The 16,629-nt window shown below is 42.8% G+C and overlaps 1 protein-coding gene across 1 annotated transcript in view; it reads right to left on the minus strand.

The window, feature by feature from the left end:
- Positions 1–845: 845 nt before the first annotated feature.
- The window catches only part of FOXP1 (forkhead box P1), a 320,759-nt gene continuing 304,975 nt past the window's right edge, over positions 846–16,629 (minus strand). The window contains exons 15-18 of the mRNA XM_084292461.1: positions 15,683–15,804; positions 13,701–13,770; positions 9,978–10,144; positions 846–4,123 (exon numbers count right to left, since the gene is read on the minus strand). Of these exons, the coding sequence (XP_084148587.1) occupies positions 3,979–4,123; positions 9,978–10,144; positions 13,701–13,770; positions 15,683–15,804 (504 nt within the window). The 3' untranslated portion in view covers positions 846–3,978. The remainder of the gene's footprint in view (positions 4,124–9,977; positions 10,145–13,700; positions 13,771–15,682; positions 15,805–16,629) is intronic.

Consider the following 16,629-nt stretch of genomic DNA (forward strand, 5'->3'; position numbering starts at 1 on the left):
CATTTCACTTCTAGCTGAATGCAGAAACCTAACAGGTTTTACATTTACAAACTCTTTTTTTTTTTTTTGTGGACAAGGAAGGCTTTGACTCTCATTCCTGACAGCGATTTACCTGATACATGGTACTACTTTCATAATGTACGCTTTTCTTTGAGAAAAAAAACATGTAACAAATTGTCTTTACATCTTGGCACCTTGTAAAGTTTTTTTTTTTTTTTTATACAAAAGTTCAATAGTTTGACACTCCCCCATTATTAATCACTACTTCACTGATAAACTTTGAAAGTGTGACCCTGGAACTCATCATGCAAAATATTTACTGCAGCAGGAGAAAAACATTTTTTTTTTTAAATGACTTTTTTTTTTTTCCTTTCAAATATATGAACTTTGTTTAAGACAGCCAGAAAAGGCAGTGGTAAGATAACAGAAGGGGTGGGAAAGTATCAAAAAAAACAGCTTAAACACAAAAACTGTACAAAAATGCTTCGATCAATGATAACAGGAGAAAAAAAAAATCTGTCAACTATGTTACAATTTAAAAGCTGAAAAAAAAGTCAGGGATTTTCTCCCACATGTCAGCAAATGTCATCCAATATTCTTAAAGCAAGGATAACTAAATAAAATACATGTGCAGCGTATTCTGCAATTCCATTACATACAGTAGTTTTTTTTTTTTCAAAGCTATTTTTTTAGTATAGTTAATATAAAGCAGTTGCACAAAAAGCAAAAGGTGTTTTGACAAACAGGTCTGCATTTATTCCTTTTGAGGAATGATATCTAAAAAAAGGACCTTTCCACCTTTTCCTCCCTCCCCACCCTCCCCCCAAAAGACAAAGGCTCACACAGACACAGTGGGATATATATGTACAACATAATAAACCCCTCCCTAAAGAAGCAACCGTATATCCAAAGGGATACAGAATCAGAATTGTAAAAATCATAGTGAAGTTTGCTTGATGTAAAGCCTGAGATTTTCAGTTGGTTCTTCTGCAAGGCTGCGACACCTGCCAGATATGTTAAAATCTAATTTTTTATTTCTTTTTCTCTTTTTTTATTTTTTTTCATTTTTGCTACAGTCTTTAGACTAAGCATGCAAGACATACAACTAAGTGCAACTGAGTGAAATGTATTTTTTATTTACTCATTCCCTAACAGTTTGGACTGAGGTATGCGTACTAACAGTTTCTCATGCTGTTATCTTTACTCATGTCTAGCTACACATGCTGAGAATGAACTAATCTACCAGATTTTTATCCCCCTTCTGAATACCGAACTAACCAGCAAACCACTCAGTTTAGAAGTACAGGGCTCAATTCTCATGATCCCCATCTGGCTACCGCCGGCACGTCACGAAGCTGCCTGGATATAATTTAAAAAAAAAAAAAAAATGTTTCAAATGACCACAGACTGCCCTTTTTTTTTTTTTTCCTTTTCTCTTCTTCTTTTTTTTTTTTTTTTGAAACAGAATGCAGAGTTGAATTTTATAAAAGTAACTGCCAATAAAATTGCTTGTACCAAAGCTTATGAGTGGACAGGAGTGTTATTTCCTTATGAAAAATGCTGACCAAAAACTAAACAAAACTGAGTAAATTTGCCAAGATCAAACAAAATTAAAGCAGTCATCCTAGCACAATCCCAAAACAGAAGTGGCACACAATCTGTAGAACCAAAGACCAATTTTTTTTTCTTTTACTTCTAGAAATACTATTGTGTGGTCCAGTTACGTTGCGGGAGCCTTTCTGTTCTCTTCTGTGTCTTATTAAACTGTCTCCTTTATCTGATACCCTAATTTTCTGCAAAATAGCTGCGTCTTTGCTTTCTCAGCTCCCATCTCTAGCTCCCCTAGTAACACTGTTTCCTAGTTTTAGCCTCAAAAGCTCTCCTGATTCCTCTTTACAGAATTTCATTTTGGTCACTGTAAAGAGCTACAAATAAAAAGTAGCAACTTTGGTTCAGACATCTACTTGGCCTTCTAAATTTTCTAGAATAAAGGAGCAGTTTCCCTCTCAGGTTAGCAATAGCCCACATCTTGTCATTTCCCTCTAAATTCTTCAACCTCCTTTGATCAACAATAAGAGGATATTTGGCTTCACAAGATAAAGCATATAACAGAGAACATAATTTACCTTTGTGTAATATCTTTGGTAATTTTAGGAAAAAAAAAAGGTACAAAGAAGAATATAAATTAAGCTCTGAAAGGCTTTTTGAAATAATAAAAAAGCTACAGTCCTACATAAATAAATGAGTGACGGAAAAGTGGTTGCAGAATGAAAATATTTAGGTGTTTGGTGACCAAGGTTTACTGACCTATAGCAACAAATTTTGTATGTCATGTTTGCTTTGAAGAGCGTTGCCAGTTTTGCCTAACAAGCCCCCGTGCGAATTCTCTCCTATATTTCCCGTTTCCTACGGCGCGGTTTTGATACTGGCTGGTGTAATATTGCATAACAATCTTAACTGCAGTACTGGATTTGCACAGCTGAAATTAACACTTTAGCATTAGTGGGTCTCTGTCCTTATTAACTCCCATAACAAGTTCAATCTGAAATCTAATTTGTATTCAAACAGATTAATGCCACCAAGCAATCCTGAACTGATGTTTAACCGTGAAACATCACCACGTACAATAACAATTTAATGAAGTCATCTTTCCAACCACTATTTGCAAATGCAAATGCAAAAAGAAAAAAAAAAAAAAGTAATAATAAATGTATAGGTGCCCATCTCGGTAATCTTAGATATTCCAGAAAGATTTGTTGACCCATTAAAACTCACGTTAAACAACCGAGAACCTGCCACTGTACTATTCATTCTCTAATATAAGTGAATTCTGTTGGTGCTGCATACGTTTTTCTTTGTGCTGTTCAATTTTGTGGCATTTGCTAATATTCACCATTGCTGCCAAAAAAAAAAATCAAAAAACCAAACCCAAAAAAAATACTGCTTTGTGGAATGAATCTGTGTTGCTTCCTACAGTGTTTCTATGTTCATCTGTCATTCATTCTCATTCTTGCAGTACTTCGTTTCTCCCTCTCCGTTGGACAACCCTTCCACATGTATAGTGCAGCATTTGGGACCTTTTCAAAAAACAACAAAAAAGAGACACCGAAATGGAATGTTTTCCATAGCTAAAGAAAACATGGTGGCATCTGAAGGAAACTGGAATGAATGACAGAAAAAACTACAAACAATTCAATGACATTCAGCTTCGTATAATAAAAACACCTATTAACATTCATCACAAAGTACAGAAAACGTTGAAGCCTCCGAGAGGCCCTGGGCCCAGATGAGGCCTGAGGTCAGAACTTAAAATGGTAGAGGAGAAGTGGGGCGGGGGAATAAAAGCAATACATTAAAAAGTTTGGGATAATTTTTTCTTTTAACCCCTCCCCGATATACACACTCACACACACACACACACACATATCCACACACGTGCACACACAGGCCTTCCCCATCCCAAATGGAAGCAAAAAAAAAAAAAAAAAACCAAAAAAAAAACAACACAAATGGAGTAAAGGCAGTGATAATCAACATGCAGTACTGTGCAAATATGTTGTCCATTGGAATCCTTAAAATCTGGGCAAAGACTTGATCTGCAGTTCAGGTGTACATGCTCAGTTTGATGTCCTCAAGTGTCCAAAATTGGCAGGACCTGCAGTCCACAGTTGGCTGCTAAATGTTAAGTGAATCAGTTTAGCAAATTTACAACACTGATGTTGACTGTAAGAGAGGAAAATCCCAAGTACCAAACAAGTCCATCCAATGCACAGAGTACAAATTCCTTTTTTCAACAAAAAGTAGAAAAATCAAAAATACTCCCAAATGGGATACTTGATGGCACTAAGAGTTAACATATTTCATAGTTGTCAAAGTGGACTGAGAATCCTCCAGACTGTACAATAATGGAGAGATTTCACAGCTAAGTTTGACGTGTTCTTCCAATCTTCATTCTCAGGATAATGATGTCAGACATACTCATTCTATGTCCTCATTTACAGGTTCATCTTCATAATCTCTGTCGTGATCGAAATCTGGACTGTGGTTGGCTGTTGTCACTAAGGATAGCGGGCCTTCATTTTCATCTGGATCTAACGGTTCTTCTTTGACATGCACGGGGTGCCTGCGAAAATGAAAACAGGGTCAATCAGCAAGCTGCTCGTTAAGAAATGGTTTTGACAGCTCAGGCAGTTTGGGGAGAACCGTGGGGTGGTTTGGGTGTCGGGATCTGGCGTGCCAGGCACCGGAGCTCCAGACACCAAGGAGCAGCCCCAAAACGTGGGCACCGGGCACGCGAAGCCTTCGCCGGGGAGGCAGCGCTCAACCACCCGGCTTCCCTGGGAAAAGATTCTGGGAGGAGCACCTCGATGGGACTTCCGCCTCGGGATGGAAGAGAAAACGCTCTCAGCTGACATATTAAGTTGATTAATACAATCTTTGGATAAATAAGCGGAATAAGCAGCCGAAAAGCAGCGCGGCGGTTTGTCAGCCCGCCGAGCCGGCGGAGGCTGGGCTAATCACCGCGCCGTGTGTGCGGCGTCTCTCGTTAACATGCAGAACCTGTGAGACAACTCTCCAGAGGACGACCCCAAGTGAGGTTCTATCATTAATCAACTTCAAGCAAACACAGCAAAGAGACACCATGATACATGCTTTAAACTCCAAATTAATGCATATTTTTACAAACTGTCAATAAGGGAAGAAAAGCCCTGCCAGGAAACACAAACAGAGAGGAAAAGGCTCGCTCAACACAACAATATGATAAGAAAGCACAGTCCTAACGAGAATAATAACGCTGTCAGCTGTAAACAAGGCAGAACATGATCCCCAGCTCATGGTGGGCACAAGGATGTACTAAAGAGATGAGATCTGCCAAATTTCTCATTATGGCATAGCACATGAATAACCCGCAGGGGAACGGGGCTTGGTCATTCAAAACGGGTACGATAACAATTGAAAAATGTTGTTCGTAAATCATATTTACAACAAATCCTATACAAATACAAATTACCTTTTCTTTTTTTGTTCGGCAGCTTTTGAAATGTAAAATAGCCATGTGAGTCAATAGTGTCTTGTTGGTGGGACTTTATAGGGAAGTAGAATTTTATTGACATTACCAAGTATTAATAATGCGACACAGCAATGGAGACCCTGTTTGCTTCCTAAATAATTGATGTTGTAGGCAATCCCTTAAAATAAAGTGTTAATGAGTTCAAGTCCCACTCTGTCTCTCATTGAGTAGATATCCACCTCCTAGAGTCTTGTTTTTTCTCCATGCGAGCTGATTTAACCCTTTCACGTAGGCTACTTGGAAACGTAACCCGAAGTGCCAGCATTCCTTGCAAGAACTTTTTCTCCCCTTGCACAGCTTTGCTTTAAAGCGAGTGATTTAAAATAGCTGTATTTTATTATACATTTTGCACAGAGAGGAACAACAATACTTTTTGTACTCTGTTGCACCGACAGACAGGCAGAATAAATCACTGAGCAGGGAAAAGGTAGCCCTGCCTGCTACAACAGACCAGGGTGAACCTGCCGTACGCTGGTACCGCGCACAGAGCCGCATCACCCCCTGTTCATTCATTTCAGCCTGAACCCGGCTCAGTTTGGGAAGCACCTAAGTTGCTGACTACACACATCTCTAATGTGAGCTGCAAATGCCTTTCAAGTCCCTGCATATTTCAACTTCTTGAGTTGTGAAGTGCTAGATCAATACTTCGGCATTATCTGCACCTTCCTGCCTGTCCAACCAAGGCAGGGTGGGGAGAAGTGCTGCTGCTGCCGAGCAGTACCCGCACACACACACACACACCTCTTCCCTTCAAATTTACAAATACGTGTCCCATCAAAACATGTCTGGATCAAAGAGGTTCCTCTGCACATTGAATTATTTTAGCTGCACATCATTAAAGGCAGAAGAAGCATCCCTATATCCAGCACACCCATCCGCTGTCCCTGGGGAGGGACATGCTGATGAACTGGGAGGACTGGTGCCAAGGGGAAAAATCCCTCCCCTGCCCCAAAGTGCTCTGTGCAGGACAAGATCCAAGTATCCAGGGTTCAGAACTAACCAACCTCTTCAGCACGCGGAACAGCCCGCTGGATGAAACCCGCACACCGGTGGGCATGTGCTGAGTGTCTTGGTGGCTCGTGGCCCGAGCGAACACGAAACCGTGCTGATTAGTTGCAACTAGAAAAACTTACATTATGAATAGGCTGTGGGGCCCTCACTTGGGAGAAAACGTGAAATGAAAAACAGAAGAAAAAGGGGCAAAGAGTGACTGCACACACAGACCGGCAAAGTGTGTGCTACGCAGCCTTTATGGCTGGGATCCCTTTTTCCTGCCGTTCGAATTTAGAAGCCTTGCTTGTTGCCTTTTTGGTTTTGATGTTGCTGCCAGGCTTATTTTTGCTTTTTAATTATTATTTTTGGAAATGCAGATGGAACATTTTCAAAGGTAAGAGGAGAATGTGCTTCGCACAACGCAGAGGTGGCACCGGCACGTGGAAGGGAATTTCTTCACGCAGGGACCACGTCGCAGTCTCCCACCACATCCTTGCACCGCTCCGTGGGCAGAAACGAACGGGTGCCAGCAGATAAGGGAGGTACCCGCTGTGCTCACAACAACCCGAAATTCTGTGAAAGCTCCTTCAAAGGGCTCTGAACCTTTCCAAAGCAAACCCTGACCACCTTCTGGTTTTGTTATGAAAGCAGGTGAAACCAGGTGGTTTTAAGTGAGTTTCTCTTTGAGGTTTGGTTCGGTTCCCAGAAGTTGAAGCAAAACTTAAGGAGCGAAAAGCAAAGCAAGCATTAACTTACGTGGCTCAGCCCTGAGCGAGGCATTGCCGGGGAGGGCCACAAAGGCACGGAGAGGCACAGCCACACCGCCCTCTGCCCAGAGCTCACGTGTTGGACAGGCATCAGACAGTGAGCTTGGCAAAAACTCCATCCCCCAAATTAGGAGGGTTATATCTGGGTAATGCAACCCCCCGGGGAGGGATTTGCATGGAAAACAAAAATAATTCATCTCCTTGCATACTCTGTCAGTCATAACCACAAAGCGGCACGTGAGGAGGAAGCCGTACTGAATTAGTGATTTTGCTCAAACGTTTCAGAGCAACTGGCAACATTCGGTTTAAATAAGCTCAAAGGCAAGGGGAGACTTTTCTATCTCTCAAGTAAGTCTGAATCTCTGTTTTCCATCTCCCAAAGAGGGGAGGAAAACCCATCGTATCTGAACTACGGAAAAGGTAAATGCTGGTCTAAGTGAAAAAAAGAAACAAAAGGGGGAAAAAAAGAAAGAAAGAAAAAAAAGGGTTTCCTATTTCTTTTTTGTAGTAGCAGAATTTCAGCCTGTTCCTTTTAAGTAGATGCTTAAGACTCCAGAAGGGGTTAACAATAAATAACCTTGCTGAACACAGATTCCCCTTCTTTTCACATCTGAGTAATTCTTTTGTTTGTCCACTCTGGGAACAGAGGAGTTTTTAATAAAGCTGACTGTTGTTTAAAGCCACTGAGTTCTGGTGGTGCACACAGCATGGAGTAGTTTGCTTTGTGGCTACCTTTGGAGCATATCAGGATGAAAGTGTTATGTCCCCAAGCTGTAATTATGCGACTACTTTCTAGTGTTTCAAAAGGAGGGAGAGGAAAAAAAAAAAAAAAGAAAAAAAAACCCTAGCCGAGGTTCAATGTGTCATAAAAAGGAAACGAATGAGCGGTAATAAGACTTCAGCTAAAGTGTTAGACTTCTTAGCTGTCATGTTAACAAGGTCTTCTAAACCTTACAATAAAGTTTAAAGCTTGATTTATTTTAATATACTGAAATTGTTTAAAAATAATTTGCATTATGACAAGGAAATCTGTTCTGAGAAAAAAACTGGAAATGTCGGTAACGAAGCCTGCTCAGTGAAAAGCAGAGGTTGCACAGCGTCTGCAAAACTGCTCTTGACTCGTGATTTTATTTACTAAACAGGGCAAACCCGGTGACGTCTGAATGGTGCTCTGGCTTTAGATCCCTTCCAACTACTTAGAAAGACCATTTTAATGGGGAAGCTCAGAGGCTGGTATTGGAACATCACCTAGCCACATTTTACTTAAGCAAAAAGAAATGTTCAGCAGAGAACACATATATTATCAATTCTGAGAAAATGAAAACACTCAGGAAACAATCATTTCCATATTACAACAGAAAATTGGATTTTCTGGTGAATAATGAAAATGAAGCATCCCTCCCCCTGTCCTTCTCTCTCTCCAGTATTTGTTCTGTGCCCCTCAACTTGGTATCAATGTGCTAAGAGAAGATTATTAAGTGCAACAAAGGCCACGACTGTGCACAATTCTGGAAAATGTCCTAGCCTGTTTCAACTCAGTTATTTTTCTCCCCTCACAGTCTCTTCAAAGACAGTGAAACCTTAGGTGAAATGAGAAGTGCACGAACTACACTAGCCTTGAACTTGCAAAAAATAATTACTTGGATTAACGCAACATCATAAACGTTTGTCCCCGTCTGTTAGGCCAGGAGAAACCCTTGGGAGAAGTCTCCTTCCTGGAGAAAACCCATGTCCCTTCACTCCAGCCCTGCATGGTCACAGGCAGAGCATAACAAATTGTGACTGAAACTGCCTGAAGATGAATCTGTTTGTGATAGATGGAAAGTGTGTCATGTAATGCTACTTTGGGAGAGATAATTAATACTGCACAAACAACCACTGGAAAAGCTAAACACATTATTTGAATGTTTTGAAGTAAATGGTAAAAGACAATGTTTAAATTAATTATTAATTAAAAATGAATGTTGCCATCTTTAAAGATTTTTTTTTCAAAGCACATTGTGCACTGATTTAAAATGCTGCGATATCAAAGTACCCAGAGCTTCAGATTCCTTCGTGCCCCCTCCCCTCTGACAACACATTATGCAGGTGGGAAACTTTTTTGCCATTAAATGCTAATTAGTTTCACAACTAATTACTACAGTGGTATTAGGTTAATGTTTTTCTACTTTTTGATTTAGACTTACTTTTGTAAATCCCTTATTCAAATTACTTTGAAGTGAAAGACTACAAATTAGTTCTCTTTTTAATGCGTAATGTGAGCCGTGGCAAGTCAGCCAGTGATTTTACAGCCATGCTAATAACACCGGCAGCATGGCAGTGCTGCTCGCACACACGTTCACTTGCACAGGTCGTCGACCACTCTGGATAGTTTTTAAAATTTGAGAACTACAAGACTTACAAACTCCGGCTTCCTCGCCAGCTGCCAATTATCCAGTATGCCATTTGAGGGGAGGGGGGAATTTACAGCCTTGCAAACTCGCTCCGTCACCCCATAAATACTGAACACACCCATAGGGGCATCACACCCTTCCTGCCTTACCCTTTCCTCTGCGAGCTGGCTGCCCTGGTGCCATTCATGTTGAGCAGGGACAGCAATCCCCCATTACTTCATGCGGTTATATATGCACTCATTATACTGCCGTCTGTTGCTATAATGCTCCTATTAATTTTCTTTTTGATATTTTAAGAGCAATCTATAAATCATGCAGACCTTCACGTGTGCCATCATTAATGCTTAGCAAGGCCGCTGTGCATCGAGGGTTTTTTCAAACCCGCCCATTTCCCAGCTCTGCCCCACCGGGCGCGCTTGTCGCTTGGTCCAAAGGGGAAAGAGACAACTGCATTTTTTGGTGTTTAAGTGGTTTGCAACCCTGCAGCCCAAGGTTTAAAGAAGAGTTAAAAATGAGTTAAAAATTTTACAGCCCTGTGTGCTTGTCAGACTGGATCGAGCTGATTCCTTCATGTGAGTAAGGTGGTAAGAGGCCCTTTTATGTCCTCATCAGCCTAAGCAGGTCCCCAAACGGAGATCTCCGCTTGTGCTGCTCACTCCTAGAACCTCAGAACCGAAGTGCGAAGACCTCCGAAGCCAGAGCCCAGCAGGCCAAGGACGCCCAGCTGAGCGCACGCATCTCTGCCATACTTACATTGCTTGCATAGGGGAACGTCCTGGACTACTGTCACTCCCATTACTGTTCGTATGCTCCATTGCACCATTAAGCTCTTCCCTCATCGCGTTGGCTAAATTGCCCAGAGTGGGATTTCCCATGGAAGCAGTAGTGTATAGAGGTATACTGTTCTCAGCCATTGAAGCCTGCCAAGGACACAAACAAACATATGAAGAGCCATGACTAACGTTTTTATACATTGCACAACACGCTCATTTATTCCAAAACATTCTCCGCATTTACATTATTTGCAATTGCTGTTTTTTTTTTAAATATTGTGCTTTCTGATAGGTATTACACTGATTCCACCAAGGGAAATTTAACGTAATTTACATCTGGGTTTGTGCATTCAGAGCTGCGCTGGCTTGTGAGAGAAAACGGAGCTTTCCATTCCCTATTTGGAATTACACCTCCTGGAAAAAATAAAACGTGCCTTTCCTATTCTCGTTTTGCAAAATTATGTTTGGGGCTTTGGGTTTTTTTTTTTTGTGGCTTAGCCTTGGTTTTTGGTTTTGTTTTTAACGAAAGGTTAATGAGAAAAAAATTACTCGCTCGGCTGCTAACTCCCTCCTAGCAGAGCGAACAGGCACACAGCGGGATGGCGATGTTCCTGAGCTTTGTTTTTCTCATGACATGAGTATGAAGCTGTGGTTTGTGCACGCTGGATTTCTCGGAGCTGCAGTGACACACCTGAGAGCGGAGCCACTCCATGTGAAATTCGCAGCCCTGCCTTGTCACCGGAAACCAAAAATCTGACCAACTCTAACAAATCCTCCCCCCATCACTTTTTAAGCATCAGCAACTCAGCTCTTCTCGCGGCTCTAACAGCTCTGACCATTTTATTGAGATTTGCCATTGTTCTGGAGATCCACCACGCAGAGGCACGCCGCGGTTAACTTTCTAAATGGAAATCTTTGTACAAAGAGAATGAACTGCTAAATATTTCCCTTCTGATTCCCACCGCTCTGCCTGCTAATATTTACTGTATGTCAGGATTAGCTCATGTTGACGGCACGGGCCCGTGCCTGGCGAGGTGGGAGCGCAGAAGCCCCGAGCCTCCGAGGAGCCCGGCGCTTGGCGGGGACTGCTGCTCGGGGAGGGAGGTCGGGCTTTGCAGGGCCGTCGCGCCGAGGGACTCGGAGGACATTTAACCATTTCACCCATCTGAGCCGGATCCAGCTGACATCATCGGCAGCTTTCCGAGCCGCGGCAGCGCCGGAGAGCCCCAGATGCTGGCTCGGCAGCGCTCGACCTGCGCTGGGGGGAGGTCAGGCGGCTGCCGAGCCAAAAACTCCATCTGAGTCTGGGGCTGCATGATGCAACCTGCCCATGGGAGGGGAATTCATGCAAACGCGCTCCCCACCGAACGCTCTCGGCCGCTCCTAATTCGTGGGACAAAACTCCGTGCTCGTTGCCATCTGAGCCAGCAGAGCTGTTCCCAGGCAAGCGGAGCCAGAGACCAGGGCTGGGAGGGGGGACGGCCAGCCCTGCCGGCAGCATCTTCAGGAGCATGGCCCCTTTTATTCTTCCTTACGGTGACCTCTCCATGTGCAGCCCTATGTGTCACACATGATTACAAAAGCTATTCTAACGGGGAGGATTATTTTTATCTTCTTGATTCAACAACCGGCAAACTCATTGTGATTAGGGGATGCAAAGAATGGTTCACATTTCCTGCACTTGGCAAAATAATGACTCAAGTTCTTCACCCATAGTGATAACTTGTAATTGCAGTAAAGCAATTTCTTGGGGGAGAGGTGGGACACGAGGAGTAGCTGCTATGAAGATAATAACAGTGGTGGTGGTGCTGGGAGGGGGTTGGGAGCACGAAAGCCCCCGGCAACCTGCTGGGAAAAGACAGTGCTGGTGAGAGCTGGAGTGCCCCTACCTTCCCCACACACAGCAGGGAGAGAGCTGCTGCTCCCTGGCCACGAGGGAAAACAGATGGAGGAGGCACCGGAGGGGTCTGGGAGAAGAAGAGGGGAGGCACGGGGAAAAGAAAAAGCATATGGGGAAGCTGACTGCACGAGGGAGGTCAGCGTGCCAGCGCTGCCTTGTGCTGCCCACGCCAAACAGCTTCGCCCAAGCTGTCCTGCACCATGAGCACGTGGAAATCTGGCCTCCGAATCTAACCTCAGGAATAGGAACCTGCTTGGTTTATTTTAAACCCAATGGAGGACCTGTCTCAGTGCAATAAACGTCATGTTTATCACCCCAGTTTATTACAGGGGGTACGAAGACTGTAGCAACTCTGGCCCAGGCTCTTCTCTCCACGAAGTGAGTTCCTCCAGTGCAACGTGAGGCCACGGGCATGTGCCACTGCCAGGGCAAGTGGGGAAGGGAAGCGGTTTGGAGGTTATCACAAAAGGCAAGAATGGATGGAGATGACGACAACGACACGTGTTTCAGAAATAAAACACGAACAGTTCCGTATGATAAGCATATTAATTGAAATTAGTCACATAGTTAACAATGTGAAGAAATGCAGGATCATTTCATTTTTGCCTTTCAGCCTCATGAATGTAAAATGTGCTTGTAATCTTAATACTATTCAAGAGACAAAGCAGTCTTTAAAAATCACACTTCACAAGACTCAAGGGAAAATAAGTTACTAATGAATGGTATTTACAGTTGCTTCATTTAAACATGCTTTCATTTGCTTTTCAGAAGTTACTGCATAAACTCAAATAATTAGGAGAAATGCAGAACATCACTTTTCTCCTAATAATCTGCTTCTTGGCTGAGAAAAGAGAAGTCTGGTAAACCTTCCACAAAATGCGGTTGCCCAGCAAACATCCACGGCCATAGGTGAGCTTCTGGAGAAGCAACCCGCAACAAATGACTGGGGTGCAACCACGTGAGGTGCTGCCTCAGGCTGAATTTGCATGGTAGGGCACAGGCTTGGACCCAAGCACAAAACACTCAACAAACAAAAACCACCCTGCAAATCCAGGGCACAGTAATGCATTTGCGTCTTTGGTTCGTTTAGTGAACGCTGACTTCACCTGATGTTTCTGAGATAGATTCAGGAATTTGTAGGGATGGAAAAAAACGTGAACCTGATGTGCAGCACATGAAAAACGTCTGGAGAAGTGCACACTTCTGCGCTGCAAGTTATTAATTGTGCACCAACACTTTGTGTGTTTCTATGTTGTGAAAAAACAGAATTTTTGTCTTACAGTTACAGGAGTTTAAACCAATAAAAATTCCCATTTTTTTTCCATAGGAATTGCGACGTTTGTTTTTCAACAACAATGGGAAGATATGCAAAAATAGCCCTTAAAAGAAAAGGGGGAAAAATGATCTGCTTTCTCTTTAAAACCATGAACAATAGAAGGTCACGTGGCGCAGTATCCTATCATTCAGCACATTAATAGCTGTGCTAGAGTAATTACACTTGTGGTATTTTTGCCTCAAGTGAAATTCTGAAATAAGAGGATGGAAATTATGATACTGCTGATAAATATTAATAAGTGAACTTTTAATTTTTTTGCCACAATATTCAAAATGCTAAGCATCTAGCTAATGCTGAAGCAGCCTGATATGTGTTTGCCTCCAGGGACTATGATGCTTTATGCACTTAAGAAAAAAGTTTAACGGAATTAAAATTTAATATCTAATTAGAGCAAGGCTAATATATTTTGAAATGAGTGGGGAAGACACACGCCTCTGTTGCATATTTGCTACAGTTATTAATCTTACCTGTAAAGCAGCATTGAGAGGTGTGCAGTAGGTGTGGCTGGTCTGTATGTTTTTAATAAGAGAAGGGTTACTGCATAAGAAAAACATAAAAAAGAGAGTTAAATGCAACCAACCCCTGCACGAGCGCGTCAAGCATGTAATGCTTCCTCCCACACCAGAAAACTAGAGCTCAGATTGTTTTTCCACACAAATTCTCTTTTGTTTCTCTTTTTCTTTAAATCTGAGTTGCTTTTTTTTTTTTTCTATGGTTATCATATTTGTCTTTACTTAGTAAGAAATATCATTATCTCTTGACGTTACCTCGCCATGTGTTCTACTACCCTGCGTTAGTAGCACATCTTGGCATCTCTGCTCATTTTAGCTGTGTTCAGGAGAAATTTTCCAATATTCGTCGTGTCTAGGAGCCAGTTACCATGTAAAGGTCCATCGTAAGGAGGCTATGATCAAAAGCATCACGGGATATTTTAAATACTGCATAAGGCAAATTATTCTCGAAGCTGCTGGCAGCAGAATTGCTCGCAACTGAGCAGCAGGACCATGAGAGAGGTCTTGAGCCATATTATTTCCTCCCAGGGAAAGGGCAGGTGGCCCTGACTGGGGACTGCCCATGCCATCACCCATTAGTTTACATCTTAAAGTTTACATACGGGGACGGATTTGAGGAAAATATATGCAAAGCTCATCCACTCTCTCTTTATTGGGCATCAACAAATCACAGGTCCCCACTGGAGGAAAAGAAAAATCATCAAATACAAACTAGATGAGCTTTTTTTTTTTTTTTTCATGTGGGAATAAATCATGGTGTGAAGAGTCTTAACTGAGCCTGTCCCACAGGGACCGACAAGGATCAGTTGTCCTGGAGAGATGGCCTTCGAGAAAAGGTCAAAGAAAATTGCTTTGGGAACCACAGGAATATTTGTGCGTGGTTGTTGTAGACACAGGATGCCCTGTTGTTTATAATCTTTACAGCTGGTCTCACTGCACTTTCAAATTACTTTTTTTTTTCAGTTAATTCAGTGTTTCTGTCTTAAAAGCATCTAACCATATTTCTGATTAAGAGTTGCAAACCAAGGCATACAATTGAAAGCAAAGGAATATATCAGATTAAAACTTCTCTGAAGCCTTTCCTTGCATATATGTCTTCTTGACAGATCTACAGCAGCTTTTCTGCACTAGCGTGGATAACTATTTTAGCCTACGTTGCACTATAAACAAATGCTCTAACAAACATGTCACAGTAGAGTTATTATTATAGGCATTTGGATTATCAGAGTAGGACACACAAAATAGACATATAACAACCAAAACTTTAGTTTCTTTAGCAGCAAAGGTGATGTCACTATTTCGTGAAATGCAAGTCTACATGAGATGGGTAAATCATGCAAAGCAAAGCAACAGCAGAAAAAAAAAATTAAAGCAAGTAAAAGCTCTTACTGTGCAACAAGCTCGCCAAAGTTTTCATCAGGGCAGTATTTTCGAGGACGGCCTCGTTGAATATGACGGCCACGTTTAAACTCTTCATCATCAACAGTCCAAAAGGACCCAAACTCATCCTCTACTCTGATAAAGCACTTATGCAGTGAGAGGTTGGTGCGAATGGCACCCTGGGACAAGAGCAGCAGCAAAGGAGATGAAGTGGAAACAAAGGGACACGGGATCGGGGACAGAACAGACATCAAATACAGGGAAAAGGAAAAAGAAAATAAAATGCAATAAGCATAAGCAAATGGTTTGTGAGGGTTAATATGCATTGCCACCTACAAGCTACTAGCATGTGATGCAACAAACACCAAGCAAGCAGGGTCAGGGTACTGGTGGGCATACAAACAGTAGTGATGAGATGTTGGTCTTGGTTTCCCTTAACTGAAACAATGCGAAACCACCTGTGGTTGGTCTAACACCAGCTAGCAGCCAAAAGCCTCTACGTTAAACTGTAAGCATGATCCAAGCTAGGCTAAGAAGTTCAAACATGGTGGACATACCCACTGATCTTTTGTGGCCTTCGTTTTTGGAACTCTAGTTCATCCACTGTCCATACTGCCCCTTTAACGTTTTCTACTCGCACAAAACACTTGTGAAGACTAAGATTATGACGCACTGCATTCTGCAGCAAGTATAAAAGAGAAAACATTCAAAAACTTTCTATGAGAAAATGCTCATCATTGTCCAAGAACAGCAGCACAGTCAGCTTGACAGTCCTCATTTTGCAATGTTAACCCCCTTCCCCTCCCCACACCCAGCTCTTTACATCTTATTTTGCAAAGATAAAATAAATACAAAAGTTTAAACCCAAGGTTAGAAAATCAAGTTATTGTTATCATTTATCCGCAACGCGAATGAGCACAGCCATCAGTTTAAACATGCATGTTGTATAATACGGCACATTTCATACACAACCCAAGAGGAACATGGCATTGACATTTTCAAAACAAATACAGGCGCTCTGCAAAGAGAAGCAGTTTTCCTCTCCTGGAAAAAAAAGAAAGCAGTTGGGAAGAACAGAAAGGATTTAATGTAAGCACGGGCGGCTCGAGTGAGCAGGGAGGCACTGGAGCTGGTGCTTCCGCGGTTTCCCACAGCCGGGCTAATGCGAATCAGGTGCTGAACCTCCCTGCACACCAGCGCCGGGGACCGGGGCTCGGCAGCACCCCGCCGGCCGGCACGGCACCGGCTCCTGCCTCCGCGGCATGCGCTTATATGGAAGTTGGCTCCCGTTCCTGGCAGGCTGCTGCGCTGACTGATCTGAGCCTCTGCCAAGTGAAAACACGAGGAGGGCTCTCCGAAACAAAGTGCTAATATCCCCACAGCTCATCACCCCCAGGGACCCGCGCCCCTGGTGCTCCCAGGCGCCGGCGGCGGGGGCTCGGGTGTGCTCTGCGGGGCAGACGAGCCCGCTCGGCCCCTGTGACGTGCTGGGACCGTGCCCGAA

Source organism: Netta rufina (genome assembly GCF_964035555.1).
Source record: "Netta rufina genome assembly, chromosome: 10".
NCBI classification, from domain to species: Eukaryota; Metazoa; Chordata; class Aves; order Anseriformes; family Anatidae; genus Netta; species Netta rufina.